The sequence below is a fragment of the Vipera berus genome, assembly GCF_964194415.1.
Source record: "Vipera berus genome assembly, chromosome: 17".
Taxonomy (NCBI): domain Eukaryota; kingdom Metazoa; phylum Chordata; class Lepidosauria; order Squamata; family Viperidae; genus Vipera; species Vipera berus.
In genome coordinates, this window is record NC_138220.1 from 6645654 (window position 1) to 6663340 (window position 17687).

The window sequence follows — 17687 nt, forward strand, 5'->3', positions numbered from 1 at the left end:
CAAGGTTGCCTACCCCTGGCCTAACCTCAGATTGAAATGGAGCCACCAAAAGAGGGATAACCAGAGCAAAAACTCACCTAACAAAAGCTGGCTCCACCAGGGTTTCAGGAGGTTTTTCAGCTCGAGGAGTTTTGCAAACGGGGCAGGCCGAATCTGGATCCGTTGGCACCGTAAAAAGGCGTTTATTCAACCGATAGCAGAAGACACCTGCGGGGCATACCAGAAAAATTACGACAAAAATTACGTAAAATTACGATTTTACGTAGCTGTAGGCTTTAACTGGTGCCAAGTTTCTAGCCCTCATGGCTGCAAAGTGAGGCTAAGTAACGAGTGGCTTGAAACCTCAATGGGGTGCGGGGCCCTTCCCCATGCTTCCAGATCAGTGTGTGTGTGTGTGTGTCTCCAAACTTGGCCAGTTTTAAAACTTCTGGACTTCATCTCCCAGAATTCTTCTACGCTGGCTGAAGAATTCTGGGAGTTGAAGTCCACAAGTCTTAAAGTGGCCAGGTTTGGAGATCCCCTGGTCCTAGATCCTGCCAGGGCCGTTATTCCCAGGCACACAATTCCTGCTGAATTTCCACCCCTCAAAATGTGCTGGCTACAGAAAATATCGGAAGCGTACATTGGTGGGAGGCTGCCTCTGTTTCCATCTCCCGATCCAGGGCCGAAGAATTCACGTCCTTCAGCCTGTAAAGAAGGAGAAACCCAGAATTACAGCCTGAGAAAGGAATTGGGCACTGGCGTTCCACTAACCAAGGCAGGGGAGCGTTGTGTATTACAGTGGGTTGGGCTAGATGACCTCTAAATATCTCTTCCCACTCTTTGGTTTGGAGGCCGAGTTAGCCCTAAACCCCTGCCGGATCCTGATGAAGGAAAGAAGCAACCTGGAACTAAGGGGAAACTTCCTAACAGGGAGGACAATTAACCAGCGGAACATCTTGCCACCAGACGTTGTGGGTGCTCACAACTCACAAACCTCACTTGAGCAGGGGGCTGGACTAGAAGACCTCGAAGGTCCCAGCTCTGTTCTGATTCCGATGCTGAAACAGGTTCATTGTCTGGAAACCCACAGCAAAGGCAGCCTTCAAATGACAAGCCAGAGTTTACCCCTTGCAAAGCTTAATTACTTGTGCGAATGGGCACTGGTTGAGGGTTAGCTATCTCATTTAAGCAGGTTGTGTGAACTTGTGCTTTCAAAATGGCACTTGGGGGTTTGAGCAGACCTAAAGGCAAGCCCCCATGTCTACCCCTTTTTTCAACAACACCCCCCCCTTTCCCTCCCTGTCCCCTCCCCCTCCCCCAGCTGGATCATACTCGAAGTCGTGGTCGCGGATGCAAGCCTCCTTGTTCACCTGGCGGAAGTTTTGCAGCTCAGCAAAATATTCCTCGGGTTTTTCCGACAGGGATGTATCCGTCTCCAGCAGCCCTAGAGAATGAGGGGAAAATCCGGTCCCAGAGAGCAGGCGAAACACCCCAGCGCAAAACGGGAAGATCAGAAGCTCATTTTCAAGCCCTCGGAATACACAGGTAAACTATTCCTGTACAGGGAGGATCTATCCCTCCTGTTCTTGGCAAATAATAGCAGATTTTGGCCACCACACCACAAAAAAGATGTTGAGAGTTTAGAAAAAAAATCAGAGAAGAACAACTAAGAGGATCCAAGGCCTGGACACTAAAACATACGAAGAACGGCTGCGGGATTTGGGTTTGGCTAGTCTAAAGAAAAGAAGAAATAGGGGAGACAGGATAGCAGCCTTCCAGTATCTGAGGGGCTGCCCCAAAGAAAAGGAGGGGGTCACGTTCTTCTCCAAAGCACCAGAGGGAAGGATGAGAAACAATGGTTGGAAACTAGTCAAGGAGAGAAGCAACCCAGAACTAAGGAGAAACTTCCTGACAGTGAGGACAATCAACCAGTGGAACAGCTTGCCACCAGAAATTGTGGGCGCTCCATCACTGGAAATTTTTCAGAAGAGACCAGACAGTCACTTGTCTGAGATGGTGTAGGTTCTCCTGCTTGAGCAGGGGCTGGACTAGAAGACCTCCGAGGTCCCTTCCAGCTTCTATTCTATTCTATTCTATTCTATTCTATTCTATTCTATTCTATTCTATTCTATTCTTCAATTCTAAGTTCTAAAATCTATTCTATTCTAAATTCTAAATTTTAAATTCTAAATTCTATTCTATTCTCTATTCTACTCTATTCTATTTTATTCTACATTCTATTCTATTCTCTATTCTATTCTTCATTCCATTATTCTATTCTATTCTATTCTATTCTATTCTATTCTATTCTATTCTATTCTATTCTATTCTATTCTATTCTATTCTATTCTATTCTATTCTATTCTATTCTATTATTTCTTTTTTGTTCCATTCCATTCCGTTCCGTTCTGTTCTGTTGTTCTGTTCTGTTCTATTCTATATTTTATTCTATTCTCTATTCTATTCTATTCCATTCTATTTTCTATTTTATTTTCTCTTCTCTTCTCTTCTCTCTTGAACACTCCAAGGAATAAAAATGCAGCAGTCTTTACTTTTAGAAAGAGAGCTACACCAACAGAAGCGAGGCTCTGAAGGGGGTTGCCTGGATTTGCTAACGCTCTCCACCCCAGCGTGCAGACACACTGCAACTGAGCATGGAGGCTCTGTTTAAAACATTTCAGGAAGCAGCCCACAACGTCTTCCCACCTGCAATCCAGTCGTAGCCCAGGAAAGGCTGCGCTGACATGCTGTCCTCTGGGATCAAATACTCCTCCGTGTCGGAGACAAAGGTCACATGCCCAGCTTCCTTCTGGAAAAGAGAAACGGTACCCCATTGATGCCCGGGACCCGGAAATGCCCAACATTGCCTGTCAAGTCTTGCCTGAAAATCGGCAGAGCTTCCCCTACTTCTAAAAGTCAGCTAAGCTTCAAAACCAGGCACTTATTACCATCTTTGGTGGATATGCTCCAAAGCCAAAAGATTCTGGTCAAGAACACAGACACGTTTAGAGAAAATGACTAAAAAAAACCCATATAGATTTTAAGCCAGAATTGTGTTTGTTAGGCCTAATGGTAGGAAATAATGAGAAAGAGTGTATATATATATATCTAATTTTACATGCGTTAACTGCGGCGAGAATTGTATTCGCCCGACATTGGAAGAACGGAAGATTTATCAACGGAGGAAGAGTTAAATTAAAAAAAAAATTAGATTGTGCAGAAAGGGACAGATTAGCCTTGAAAATGAAAGAGAAGAAAGATTCAGTTTATTTTAGAACGTGGGGTGGCTTTTATCAATGGCTAGAAAAATGAAGAAGAGAGAAAGGAATTTAACATGTATTAGTAAGTGTTGGAAGCCAGACAATGTGTTGCTGATAAAGTATTAAGCATTTGTGATTATAAAAAATAAAATAAAAATGTATATTAAAAAAAATAAAAATGAAAGTAAGCTAAGGTTCTAGTCCTGACTGCTCAAACCACTACTCTGCGCTCTGATGGTGCAGTGGTTAGAATGCAGCACTGCAGGCTACTTCTGCGGACTCCCGGCTGCCAGCGGTTTGGCAGTTCAAGTCTCCCCGGCTCAAGGTCGACTCGGCCTTCCATCCTTCCGAGGTCGGTAAAATGAGGACCCAGATTGTTGGGGGGGGGGGGTCAACAGCCTGACTCTGTAAACCACTTAGAGGGGGCTGTAAAGCCCCGTGAAGCGGTATATAAGTCTAAGTGCTATTGCTATTGTTACATAAGAGCTATGGTGGTGCAGTGATTAGAATGCAGCATTGCAGGCTGACTCTGCCCACAGCCAGGAGTTCGATCCTGACTGGTTGAAGGTCGACTCAGCCTTCCATCCTTCTGAGGTCGGTCAAATGAGGACCCAGATTGTTGGAGGGTGTGTGTGTGTGTGTGTGTGTGTGTGTGTGAACAGGCTGACCCTGTAAACCGCTTAGAGCAGTGTTTTTCAACCACTGTTCCGCGGCACACTAGTGTGCCGCGAGATGTTGCCTGGTGTGCCGTGGGAAAAATTGAAAAGTAATTATAAAATACTTTCTTTGTGTTTATTTGATTCCTATTCAAGAGAATTACTTTATATATACTCAATATAGGCACAGAGTTAAATTTTTTAACATTTTCTAATGGTGGAGTGCCTCGTGATTTTTTTCATGAAACAAGTGTGCCTTTGCCCAAAAAAGGTTGAAAAACACTGGCTTAGAGGGGGCTGTAAAGCACTGTGAAGCAGTATATAAGTCTAAGTAGTACTGCTATTGCTACTCGTCCTGTCTTAGGTCAGTATCACACACACACACAGACACAGACACAGACACACACCCGCCAGCTTTCCAGCTGTTTTGCAGGTGCCAGAGATCAAGTCTGCTCTCCAATCAGATTCAGCTTCTTTTGCTCGGGCTCTGCCCCTGCCAAGCCTTTCGGCACTCACCTTGTTCCTTGCCCTGCCGTGCTTGCTTCCCGGCGTGAGCAAAATGGACTTGGGGGTTTGCGGCATCCGAGCCGAGGTCCCCTGCCTCGTCGCCCCTTCTGCTGGGCTTTCGGCCGGCTCCTTTGGGGGGCCCGTTCCCTCCTTCGCCTCGGGGCAGGCAGCAGGGGGTGACTTTGGGGGGGGCTCCTCCTCCTCCTCGGCTGTTTCACCGCTTGCGTTGGCAGCCTCGCCAAAGGGCACGACCGCCGTGCAGGGGGAACAGGGCAGCCCCCAGCTAAGGGGGCACCCCTCTTTCCGCCTCCGGGCGCCCTGACAGTCCAGGCCCAGTTGGGGATTCCCATCCTCTGAAAGGTTCAGGGTGGCCTGCTCCACGTCTGGACGAAACCCCGGCTGGATCTGGGAAAGAAGACAGCGATTAAAACAGTTGTGTTGCCGCGAGGGTCACACGGCGAAATTAGCAAGACGCGGCAGGCCTCAGGGTGCACACAACCTGGGAACTCAGTCAAGGACAATAAAGGGGGTGAAATACGGCAGAAATCCCTGTTAGATAAGATGTATCAGTCTGGTCTGACGGGTTTAATTTTAATTGTGGTTTTAACTTATCTTCTACATTTGGGCAGTAGGGCTTAATTTATTCTCAATTTTCTGTATTTGTGCATTTTGACATTTATGTCACTGTTCACCGCCCTGAGTCCTTAGGGAGAAGGGCGGTATACAAATCAAATCAAATCAAATCAAATCAAATCAAATAAATAAATAAATAAATAAATAAATAAATAAATAAATAAATAAACTTTATTCTCTCTCTCTCTCTTTTTTTTTTTTACTGTGGGCACCCTGGCACATATTAAAAGGGTGCTCTCAAAAGTGTACACCGGGGGTCTTCAAACTCGGCCCTTTTATGACTCGCGGACTTCAACTCCCAGAATTCCTCAGCCAGCGTGCCTGGCTGAGGAATTCTGGGAGTTGCGGTCCACGACTCATAAAAGGGCCGAGTTTGAAGACACCCCCCCCCCCCCGTGTACACACACACACACACACACAACACCCACATAAACCATTTAGGGCAGGGGTGTGAAACTCAATTTCATGGAGGGCCGCATCAGCATTGCGGTTGCCCTCAAGGGACCGGGTGGGTATGGCTAGGGTGGGCGCGGCCTACTGGGTGGGCGTGGCTAGAGTGCGTATGGCCTACTGGGTGGGCATGGCCAACTCTACATCGTTCGCATCAAGGGTGCCTATGGGGGCCTGGGCAGGAGTGGGACAGATCTGGGGGTCTCTGGCAGAAGGAGGGTCTCTGGGCCAGGGCCGTGGGGGCCGTTCCCTCACTGTTTCCAGGATGGCTTTGCGGGCCGCGTGAAACCACTTTGCGGGCTGGATCCGGCCCCCGGGCCTTGCGTTTGACATGTCTGATTTAGGGCTAAATCTTTTAACTTGTCTGAAATTACACGAGCGCCCTCTTATCTGACCTTTTTTTTAAAAAAAAAAATCTCCCGTTTCTCTCTCTTTTTGTTTAACAACATCCAGCCTGAAGAAAAGTCTCATAAACGCTTTGCACCGCAAGGCAGGTCTGATCGTTGTGCTAGGATGGCACGTTTCGGGGACGCAAAAACATGTCCTCCAATCTACAGAATTTTCATTTGGCTGCACGAGCAAATCTCCTGTCTCGTTCAGGATCTGGATCAAAGCATCTCCAGATGTAAACATGGTGCCAGGAAAGATTATGTCCAAAAACAAACAAACAAATTAAAAAAAACAGCAAAAAACAGGAAAAAAACGTAGGAGTTGCATGGTCCAGGATGGCAAAATCATCCACTACTATTATCAAAAGACACTTAACTATGCTAGCTATATAGAACTTCTATATTCAGAAGCAGTCTATGTAATTTGATGTTTTTTTTTTAAAAAAGCCCTGTTTTATTCATTTTTAAAACGCTAGATATGGTGAGAACAGGCCAATACGAAGTTTAGTTATTTTTGTTTATTATGAAATTTATTCGCCACCTAGGTCATGTCCAATGAACTCCGGGCGGCTGGCAGCATAAAAACAACTTTAAAAAAACCCATTAAAACCATCAATCATAAGACAACAAAGAAGATAAAATAAAAGGGCGAGGGGGGACATGATAGCAGTCTTCCAGTATCTCAGGGGCTGCCCCAAAGAAGAGGGAGTCAAGCTGTTCTCCAAAACGCCTGAAGGCAGGACAAGAAGCAACGGATGGAAACTAATCCAGGACAGAATCAACCTACAACTAAGGAGAAACTTCCTGACAGTTGGATCAATTAACCCGTGGAACAACCTGCCTCCAGAAGCGGTGAAGGCTCCAACACTGGACGTTTTTAAGAAGAGACTGGACAGCCCTTTGTCTGAAATAGGGCTTCCTGCCTGAGCAGGGGGTTGGACTAGATGACCTCCAAGGTCCCTTCCATCATCATCATCACTATATTATGATTATTAGATGATGATGATGGAGACAGATAATGGGGTGTGGGTGGTTTGCGACGGACGGTGGGATTAAGTTTAATGAGTCAACCAGCTCCAGCTGAAGCTCCCCTATTGGGTCCCCAAGCCGTCTGGCAGAGGCAGAATTGGGGGTTCCAGAGGGACCCCCAACAGTGGCTTAAAAATACCTTACGTACATTCGCATCGAAACTGGACAACCCACCCCCCACTCCACCCCAGGCGTTTTAGATGCAGATGCGTCAACCTTGAACCGCAACCCACCTACCCTGTTCCTGGAAGCGAGCACCCGCTTGGCCCCGGAGGCCAGCCCGAAGGGATGGCGTTTCCTGAATTCTTCTTGACCGGCTTTCAGCCTTCGCAGGAGATCTTGGTTTACATGGCGAAGCTGCTGGAGGTCCATCTCGGCGCCTTTGGGGGGGGAGCTGGGGAGTCAAATATCTGGATATCATCCCAAATGGGGGTGGGGGGGCTTTCGGTCTGGAAAGCCTACCTGGCTGGCTCTAGAGAGGCGGCGAGGAGGAGGAGGAGGAACTCTGCACGCGCCCAGAGGTAGCCTGGATCATCCTCCCGCAGGCCAGACTATAAGGTCAGGCACGGTTTGGGTCTCAGATTTTAGGGACCCCCAAGTCCCATGCAAGAATTTGGGGGAGAAGGGGGGGGTTTAAAGTCCCGATTTGATCTCTTGGATTTGATCTCTTTCAACAGGCTTTCATTGGCTCTCCATCCCCAAGAGTAGGGGTCTTCAAACTTGGCCCTTTTATGATTTGTGGACTTCAACTCCCAGAATTCCTCAGCCAGCGTGCCTGGCTGAGGAATTCTGGGAGTTGAAGTCCACAAGTCATCAAAGGGCCAAGTTTGAAGACCCCTGCCCAAGAGGGTCCCCCACTTAAGCCCCCCCCCCAAAATTCAGCCTCTGAGCCCCCCCAGCACCCCATAGAGGGGAAAACGTCCCCTCCCCTTATTTCAATTCTCTTCTCAGCGGAAGCACTACAACTCCCATCGGCCCCGGCTCCTCAGCCCCCTCCTTTTGACTGCCCCCCCTCCTCAAAAAGAAAAGAGCGCTTGTTTTACGCACTTCATTCACTCCCGCGTCCGTTGCGTACTATGTAGCAAAGCCGAAGCTTCCGAGCGCCTCCTGATTGGCCACGCTCCGCCGCCGTCGTCACCCGGAAGTTAGGAGATTCTTTCTTTCTTTCTTTTTTGGGTCTCTTAAAGGGACCGCGCCCCTCGCTCGCGTTTTTTGGGGAGGGGAGGGGGAGAGGAGGAGGAGTTTTGTTTTTTGATTTTTTAAATTCAATTCAAGGCATGGTCCGGTTGGGTTTTTTATTCTCATTTTAATATATGTATTTATTGTTTTTAGTTGGGCATACGTTTAATTCTTTTTTAACTTTTGTTATTTTTGTATTTTTATATATCTGCCCTGTTCACCGCCCTGAGTCCTTCGGGAGAAGGGCGGTATATAAATAAAATTACTATTATTATTATTATTACAATAACCCCTATCATCCGCAGCCAGCGAGAGAATGAAGGTGGGGGGATGCACGTTAAATTGCTAAGCACATTGATTTTGTGCTTTAGATTGTTAAGCCGCCCTGAGTCTTTGGAGAAGGGCGGGATAAAAATGGGATTGATTGATTGATTGATTGAATAAATAAATGAATGAATAAATAAATAAATAAATAAATAAATAACTTGAATGAATTAAAACAAACAGTCGAAATATGGAGAACTCGCCTTCTCAGTAAGAAACTTAAAAACTACTGTTTTTTATTTTTTTAATTTAAAAAAAAAACAACGAATAAAATAAAACCTCCGGGTTCAGAAGCAGTGTGCCTTAAGAGTTTGAGGGAAAAAAAAAACGTTTTAACAAGGCTAGACAAGACTTCGGGTTTTGTAGTAGGCCGTGTGAGATTCCAGAAAAATAAAAACTCGCTTAAAGGAGGGGACCTTCGTTTTCGATGTCGTTATTTTCACAAAACTCGCAAAAGGATTGCGGAGATGAAATCTCAAAAAAACCAATCTTAAAGTCCGAGAGAGAGAGAGAGAGAGAGAGAGAGAGAGAGAGAGAGAGAGAGAGAGAGAGAGAGAGAGAGAGATGCAAATAAAGATCAAACGCTCTGAAATATTAACGACCGTCTGTACGTGCCTAGAGGCACTGTGGTGTCTCGCCAGCTCAGTTGTCACCATCCAACACGCAGCGATCCAGACGCAAAACTTTCAAAGAGGCAAAAAGAAATACTCGCACAACGCCAGAGGACCACGGGAAAAACATTTTTATCCAAGAAAGGGGAAAAAAACAGACAAAAGTTTCCATCCATTTGTTCCTTTTTTTTTAATTCCGTTTTGTGGTTATTAACAGCACTGATGCAGCCAGAAACAATTTGATCGGGTCAAAAATAGTTAACGGCATCATTATTCCCAAATCCTACAGCCCTAAAAATAAAACAGAAAACACCCACCGGGAGGATTTTGAAGACCTGGCTAGAAATCCAAATAACATCACCGAGCTAGCAGCATTTAAAACAAAAGCTAAAGTGCATTTCGGGGGGGACTCCTGTTAGCTAACCCTCAGCGTTTTAGGGGTCCGTGCCTGCGACCGAGCGGTGGCCGAACCCCAAATGATCCAAAATTCTCAAAAATTTGGCTGAGCTGGTTGGAAAGAGAATTGCACATGTCCCCCAGCTCGGAATGATGAGGAACGGAAGGAGAAATAGACCCCCCCACACACAGGCCCCAAATGGGAAGACGTTGATAAATCACACGGAGGCGGCATTTAGGTGCCACGGCTTGAAGGTGTGCGGACTTCAAGTCCCAGAATTCTCTAGCCAGTTGACTCAGGGATTCTGGGAGCTGAAGTCCGCACATCTTCCAAGGTGCCAAGGTAGAAAAGCGAGGTACTGATTGGAGGGTCTTTCGGTCCCAAAAAAGTGGAACGATCCCTCTGCAGAGACTGGGCTGGCACGACCTACCCCCCCCCTGTGCATGCCCCCCCCCCCACTCCCCAAACCGATGCCTCAATTGAGCCAGGAGGAAATTATATACCTGCCAACTGAGGCGTGTTTTGGAAACTGCATTTTGAAAGGGATGGGGCTGGATTGAAAGGGAGCAAGGTCTTCATTTCCCCCCCACCCACCCAAAAAAAATAATAATAATTAAAAGGTGTAAGAGACAATTGATTGCAGAAGTCACGAAAGGATCACAAAGAAAGGAGAGAAACAATCAAGTCATCAAAATCCATTGCAGCTGATCAATTCTATCGTCCCTCGCTTGAAGGAATCGCAAAAGGCAATCGTCCAATTTCTCCCCCTTTCCGAATCTTGCCCTTACATTTCATCCATCTAATGTCGTCGTGCGTCACTCTCGGCCCACCCGCACACACCTGCTAACAAATTCATCGCTCTTTGAAGTTAACTCGGTTAACTCCATAAGGACTAGCTCCTTTACAAGGGCTGTTTTATTTAGGGCAAAAGCCGCAGGAAGTGACAGGGTGATCATAAGATCGCCGAAATCTGAGGATCAGGACAGAAAAGCCGAAAGTTTAACCGACTTGCTAGGTTCACAAGTGGGTATAAAAGGGGGTGGGGGGTGGGATTACAAGGTTGAAGAAACTCAACCAAAGATTTTGTTTCTTGCTTTCCGAAATTCAGAAGCCGAGCTCAGCCAACCTCTGAATTTATCTGGGTTGCACCCAGTTCTGTCCTATAAATTATGATAAGATTCCCTTCGGGAGGGAATTCATTTGCGGCAAGCGGGCGTCGGCGGGGTTAATTTCATTCCATAATCACCCCCACCCCCCAAAAATGCAAATTAACTTCATTGATGGCTAAACTAAAACGAGTAAGGGGATCGGATTCAGCGGGGTTAATTTCATTCCATAACCACCCCCACCCCCCAAAAATGCAAATTAACTTCATTGATGGCTAAACTAAAACGAGTAAGGGGATCGGATTCAGGACTGGACACGCCAGCCCACCGTCGGGATGCCAACGTTCTTCCTACTAAGCTGATTTTTTTTTTTTTGCTGAGATAGCAAGGGCTGGCTACAAGGAAAAGCCCCCACGTGCGGAGAAACGACTTCAAAATAAGTGTGTGCACAGAAGGGGAGGGACGGGCGCCAAAGAAGAACGAGACTTTCCACTTTTCTCGCCCCCAAAAGATCCCAGCATCTGGAATGACTTTCCCAGTAATGTAACTGGGGGGAGGGAGGGAGGGAGGGAGGAACAGACGGCCTCCGCCTGGACTCCCGTTTCGGCTGCTTATCTGCTCTGCTGCAAATACTGATGTGTGAACATGTTCAGCTCACTGTCCAGCCACCCAGCTTTATTCCTGTAAAGGCAGAGAAGCAAAGAGAGAGGCCCACGTTAAAAAAAAAGAAAAACCAAGAAAGCAATTAAGTTATAGCCAGCCTGCTAGGTTAAATCCATAAAAGCCAGTGAGCTGTCCCCTGACACCACTGGATGACCTCGCCAGGGCTCGTTGCCTTGTGAGGAAGATTCTCAGGGATGACTCACACCCTGGATGGTATCTCTTTACTCTCCTACCATCCGGTAGGAGATATAGGAATATAGCCAGCCGTACCAACAGGCTGAAAAATAGCTTTTATCCGTGGGCTGTTAGGCTTTTAAATGGGATATAATCTCTGTGAACTTATGCAGAATTGACTTGGGAGGTGTGTGGTGTGTGGTGTAGTTGGTTCACATGGTGTGGTAGGATGGAGGGTTTGTTGTCACTGTGTGTTGGGGGGAGAGAGCACGGCGGGGAGGCTCAGCTAATCTCAATGTACACATGTTGTACTTTGACAATAAAGGTTTATTATTATTTTGCTTAAAATGAGCCTGCACGTTCCAAACTAAGTCATGACTAAAATTGAAAATGCCAATAACCTTTTTTCAAATAGAAAAAAAGCATTTGTATTTTTGATCGCTCTAGAAAGTTTTTTTTTAAAAAAAAAAAACTTTCCAAAACAGGCACATTCGTAACCAGGAACATAATTATCTGTCCATTTGATTAGGCTTGAAAATATGTACGAAGGAATGGCTCGTTTTAAGATTATTGCCCTTCTTGATTTATGGATTTTTTTTTAAAATGGGATTCTTTGGGCTTGAAAAAAAAATCATTTGAAGGGGATTCTCATTTGAGCCTTGGTGGAGCAGTGGGCGAATGCCTCCTTAAGTAGCACCAGCTGCCTGCAATTAGTGCAGGTTCGAGTCCCACCAGGCTCAAGGTTGACTCAGCCTTCCATCCTTCCCAGGTAGGTAAAAAATGAGGACCCAGATTGTTGGGGGCAATTAAGCTGACTTTGTAATAATGCCGCTTGGGGGTGGGGCGAAAGCCCTAATAAGCAGGCATATACATAGAATGAAGGCTATTGCTAAGCACATTGATTTTTTAAAATTATTATTATATTTATATACCGCCCTTCTCCCGAAGGACTCAGGGCGGTGAACAGGGCACATATAAATAGAAAATACAAAAATTAAAAAGGATTAAATAATAGCCCAGATAAAAACAATAACAATGTAAAAAACCCCATTAAAAAACCTAACATCCTAACATTTGTGCTTAGAGTGTAAGCCGCCCTGAGTCTTCGGAGAAGGGCGGGATATAAATGGGATTAAAATAAATAAATAAATAAAAAATTCTTTGGCGTGAAAAAATAATAATCTCAAACTAGGTTTGGCAAGAGGAAGTGGATGAAAGATGACGCAGAGGAAAAGACTCGACGTTCCCTCAACAACGAATGTCTTGCTATTTTTTTTTAAATACAGATGTAACAAAATGGAACGCGGGAATAAATTGATGAATGAATGAGAATGCCCTAATACAGGGGTTTTCAAACTTGGCTCTTTTATGACTTGTGGACTTCAACTCCCAGAATTCGTCAGCCAGCCCTGGCTGGCTGAGGAATTCTGGGAGTTGAAGTCCACAAGTCATAAAAGGGCCAGGTTTGAAGACCCTTGCCCTAATATATAAAAACGACAACAAAAAAGAGGAATATCTTTTTCTATTCTTGGCCAGATCGTCAAAAATCTGTTGGAAAGTAGTGGACCTTATTTTACAGGCAGAGTTTAAAAATCTGAAATCCAGTTTTTGTTTTTTTTTAGCAAGTGCAAGACGATGCATCAATTTTACGTAAGGCAGACGCCCGCCACCCCACTCCAAAGCAGCGGAGAAACATCAAAATGGGAAGGGCCTTACCTAAGCAACTTGGCTCTACTCTGTAAAGTATCCAAAATCTCAATCTTTTGATTCAGGCCTGCAATTTCTTTCTCCAAATCTTCTCTCGTCACGTCCACTTGCTGGCAAAGCTGAGCAAAAGTTCCAGAGAGTTCCCTTCGGCGAGATTTTTTGGGAAAGTGGGGAAAAAAAAAATAATCGTCAAAAAAAGATGAAAGGAGACAAGAGAGAATTCCTTCTCTCCCCAGCCTACAAATCTAATATGGCAGCTTTGTTTCCCCCCCCCACTTCACGCACAATGTAAAAAAATCCCGAAAAGGCTGCAATAATACCAGAAACAGTAAAATATCTTAAAAGTTGTCGTCCACACCGTGATTTCAAATTAGTTGGGATCTGGTCACCGGTTGCATGCTGGGTGAGCACAAGGGTTTAATTTAATTTAATGCCGCTTGGGGGTGTGTGTGAAAGCCCTAATAAGCAGGCATATACATAGAATGAAGGCTACTGCTAAGCTTGTAAGCCGCCCTGAGTCTTCGGAGAAGGGCGGGATATAAATAAAATTATTATTATTATTATTATTATTTATTATTACTGCTAAGCTTGTAAGCCGCCCTGAGTCTTCGGAGAAGGGCGGGATATAAATGGAATTAAAATAAAATAAAAAAAATAATAATTTTAAAGATGGGTATTTCAGTCCCTGGTCTGCCCCAACGTGGCTTGACTTTCCTATCGGGGGGCTGCTGTGTGTGTGTGTGTGTGTTTGTGTGTTTTGTGGCGCTCAAGTCATTCCCGCAATTTTGCTTCGCAAAAACCCCTGCACAGCCTAGCAGCCATTGTAGAAATTCGACCAAATATTCAGACAGTTACGCCGCTGATTTTGTCAGCTCACCAACGGGGGGGTGGGGTGGTGGTAAACGCTTGACCGTGGGGGGACACTGCGACCGTCATAAAGAGGAACCAGCGTACCCAAGCGCCCTGAATTTTGATGACGCCACCATGGGAAAGCGGAATCGGCCGTTGAGTGCAAAAATTGGTCACGAGTCATTTTCCTCGGTGCTGTTACAACTTCAAACGGTCACTAAACCTGAGCAGGGGGTTGGACTAGATGACCTCCAAGGTCCCTTCCAACTTTTATTTTTATTTTTATTATTATTATTACTGCAGAGGGCCCCAACCTTTTGGGCACCAGGGACCAGTTCCACGGAAAGAGTTTTTTCCAACGACTAGAGCAGACATGTCAAACTTGTGACATCGCGTGACGTATCGGAGCTTTTTCCCCATTGCCGGCAATGGGGTGGGTGCGGTTTCGGCGCGATGCGTCCAGCCCACAGGCCGGCAGTTTGACACCCCTGGACTAGAGGGTGTGTGGTTTTGTGTGCTGCCTGCATCTTGCGGATGGGGGTTTTGTTCGTTTGTGCGGACCAGTTGCTGGCATGCCGCAGCCCGGTACTGGCCCACGGACCAGGGGGGTGTGGGGTTGGGGACCCCTGCTCTACTGGGACCGAGGAGGAGGAAAATTCCTCAGGAGACAGAGCATCCCGTTGCCAGGCGTCCGAATTTTGATGCTGCAACTGTCGTAAGTGACAAATGGGTCGTAAGTCACTTTCCCCCCCCCCCCGCCGCCCCCAGGGCTGCTGCAACTTGGAACGGGCCACGAAACGAACGTCCGTTAGGTCGGGGACAGCCTGCGCTCTGCAGCCTGGCGCTCCGGCTGCAGTGGACCGCGGCGCAGGGAGGGCGTGGCGAGGCTCAACTCACTGCTGCACTTGGTGGCTGCAGTTGGAGCCGGTGTAGCTGACAATCAGCTGCAGCTTCTCTCCGGCGTAGTCCACGAACTGGCGCTTGAAGGACCTCTCCTTCGCCCTGGTGGTCCAGGTCAGGCGCTCGTAGACGTACAGGAGTCCGTAGAGGCCGAGGGAGAGGGCAATCAGCCTCCAGCCCACCGCCTTCCACACCTGGGGAGGCAAGAGAGAAAAAGGGGCCGCTTTGAATAGAGTCACGTCGTGGCTGCGGCTCGGCGCACGGCCAGGACAAGAAGCAAAGGGAGGTGGCGGGGGAGGGGAGGGGAGGGATTGGAAAGCAGGTATTGAGGGGGTAGGTGGGTCAAAGGAACGCCGGAGCCAGCGTTTCACTCTGGGAAAGCCCACCATCCCCTCGCCCAAACGAAACGGAAGATCGCGGATCGGAGGAAATCGCGGGAGGGCCAAGAGAAAAGGGGGCGTCGAATGACGCTGTTGGCACGCGAACCCATCCCTTGAATTGGCTGGGCTGCTTCCCCATCCGTTGCCAGCTCGGTGAACTTATCGGGAAGTGAAAATAAAATTCCCCTTGATTTGCTGAACGGTGGACAGAAGAGAGTAGCAAGGTCGGGAGGGACCTCGGAGGTCTTCTAGTCTGTCCAGTCTCCCCAGTGACGGAGCACCCGTAACGTCTGGAGGCAAATCGTCCCCCGGATTCATTGCTCTCACTCGTTTCCCCTTAGTTCTAGGGTGGATCCTCTCCTTGATTTTTTCTTTTTAAAGGAGCCATTTTTTAAAGCCTTGGTGGAGCAGTGGGCGAATGCCTCCTTAAGTAGCACCAGCTGCCTGCAATTAGTGCAGGTTCACATCCCACCAGGCTCAAGGTTGACTCAGCCTTCCATCCTTCCCAGGTAGGTAAAATGAGGACCCAGATTGTTGGGGGCAATTAAGCTGACTTTGTAATAATGCCGCTTGGGGTGTGTGTGAAAGCCCTAGTAAGCAGGCATATACATAGAATGAAGGCTACTGCTAAGTTTGTAAAGCCGCCCTGAGTCTTCGGAGAAGGGCGGGATATAAATGGAATTAAAATAAAACTAAAAAATAAAATAAAGCCAGTTTTGCAGCATCCGACGGGCTAAGGCAGGCACCCCAAAGCTGTAGGACAATGGGGTCCCCAAATACAGACCCTCAAATTACGCTGGCGACTCCGCCCAGCGTTTACCCTGTGGATAAGACGGGCGGCTGATAAATTGGAGAAATAATAATTTTTAAAAAAAACGCAGCCAAAGAGAACGTCTCGGGGCAAGCAGGAAAGACAAACAAACGCAGAACTAGTAGAGGGATCTTCCAGGTACGGACTACAGCACCCATTGCCCTTAGCTAGCAAGGTCCACTGACTCCGGAATGGAGTCAGTGGAAGGAGTGGAATGGAGTCTGCCTGGAAGGGCTGGAGAGGAATCGGGAAGCTGGCCTCCGTCACCCCACTTCTTTTCCCCCGAACGCTCCCCCCCACCCAAAAAAAAACCTACCACGCCACCGATCACCAGGATGCCCATGGAAGTCCGGGAAGTGAGGGAGGCCAGGCCGGTCACCATGGAGACCATCAGCTCCTCCTGACTCAAGGAGCTCTGCGGCATGGGGGGCAGGCTTGGGTTCGCTGGGGTGAGGGGCAACGGACGCTGAACCTGGCGGGCAAAATTGGACAGGTAAGGGGCAGGAAAGGGAAGGCAGGCCACCAGCCTCCCGCGCCCGTTCTGCAGATGAAGCAACTGAGGCCAGGGGGGGGGAAAGGACCATCAAGGAAGACGGGAGAGAAAAATAAAAAAATAAAACAAAACTCGGCGCCAGCGAAGGTCAGTTGGGAAGGGTAACAAAGATGAAGCCGAGTCTCCTGGCGCGCGTGGAGGGGGGAGAAATCTTACCTTGCGTTATCTCTCTTTTTTTTGTTTTGTTCGTTCGTTCGTTCATTTGTAACATGAATAGTTACAAATAGTAAGGGACAAAATCCGACGCGAAAATTCAAACCTCAACTTTTGACGTTTCCATGGTAGTTTGCACGAAGCCAGGGGTCTTCCGACTCGGTCCTTGGGGGACTTGGGGACTTCAACTCCCAGAATTCCTCAGCCAGGCACACGTGCCTGGCTGAGGAATTCTGGGAGTTGAAGTCCCCAAAGGGCCGAGTTGGAAGAGCCCTGGGCTAGCCATTTCTGTAAGGGCGGATCAGTCCAAAGCCCAAATCGTAATATCATTTCTTCCCCGCCCCCCGTGCCGTCAGGCCTGAGTCTGACCTGGTCGCCGTAGCCCATCAGAGCCCGGCGGGTATTTTTGGGCCCCAGGAAGCGGTTCACCAGCATCGTCCAGCCGAGGGAGAAATGGAACTGGATGTCTTCTTGGAAGTCGGCGCAGAGCTTGTCGCAGTTCAGGTCGTAGCTGAGGGCGAAGCACTGCCTGGGCACCAGCAGCTCGATCTGCCCCCTCAGGCCGACGGGCAGGAGCGGCTTCAGGCCATCTGAAAGGCAGGGTGGGGAGGGAGAAGACGGGGTGTGTGTTTGTGTGTGTGTGTTAGAGAGAGAGGAGGGGGGGAGAGAGGATGAGAGGAAAAGAGAGAGGGAGAGAGGAAAAGAGAGAGGGAGAGGGAGAGAAAGGGAAAGGGAGAGAGGGAGAGGGAGAGAAAAAAAGAGGGAGAGAGAAAAAGAGGGAGAGAGGAAAAGAGGAAAAGAGAGGGAGAGAGAGGAAAAGAGAGGGAGAGAGGAAAAGAGGAAGGGAGAGAGGAAAAGAGGGAGAGGAAAGGAGAGAGGAAAAGAGAGGGAGAGAGGAAAAGAGGAAGGGAGAGAGGAAAAGAGGGAGAGGAAAGGAGAGAGGAAAAGAGAGGGAGAGAGGAAAAGGGAGAGGG

The 17687-nt window shown here is 47.6% G+C and overlaps 2 protein-coding genes across 4 annotated transcripts in view; both read right to left on the reverse strand.

Annotated features, from left to right (window-relative positions):
• Nucleotides 1-8893, reverse strand: part of MIIP (migration and invasion inhibitory protein) — a 15339-nt gene extending 6446 nt beyond the window's left edge. The window contains exons 1-7 of one of the 3 annotated variants that reach the window (XM_081341496.1): nucleotides 7954-8893; nucleotides 7144-7300; nucleotides 4415-4810; nucleotides 2689-2791; nucleotides 977-1082; nucleotides 623-687; nucleotides 78-207 (exon numbers count right to left, since the gene is read on the reverse strand). In XM_081341496.1, coding sequence (XP_081197622.1) covers nucleotides 78-207; nucleotides 623-687; nucleotides 977-1082; nucleotides 2689-2791; nucleotides 4415-4810; nucleotides 7144-7300; nucleotides 7954-7958 — 962 coding nt within the window. In that variant the 5' untranslated portion in view covers nucleotides 7959-8893. Of the gene's footprint in view, nucleotides 1-77; nucleotides 208-622; nucleotides 688-976; nucleotides 1083-1314; nucleotides 1427-2688; nucleotides 2792-4414; nucleotides 4811-7143; nucleotides 7301-7953 lie in introns of all 3 variants that reach the window. The other 2 variants (XM_081341495.1, XM_081341497.1) reach the window with 2 other exon arrangements.
• Nucleotides 8894-9136: 243 nt separating this feature from the next.
• MFN2 (mitofusin 2) overlaps nucleotides 9137-17687 on the reverse strand; it is a 25923-nt gene continuing 17372 nt past the window's right edge. The window contains exons 14-18 of the mRNA XM_081341518.1: nucleotides 17083-17337; nucleotides 16324-16479; nucleotides 14814-15010; nucleotides 13077-13211; nucleotides 9137-11204 (exon numbers count right to left, since the gene is read on the reverse strand). Of these exons, the coding sequence (XP_081197644.1) occupies nucleotides 11135-11204; nucleotides 13077-13211; nucleotides 14814-15010; nucleotides 16324-16479; nucleotides 17083-17337 (813 nt within the window). The 3' untranslated portion in view covers nucleotides 9137-11134. The remainder of the gene's footprint in view (nucleotides 11205-13076; nucleotides 13212-14813; nucleotides 15011-16323; nucleotides 16480-17082; nucleotides 17338-17687) is intronic.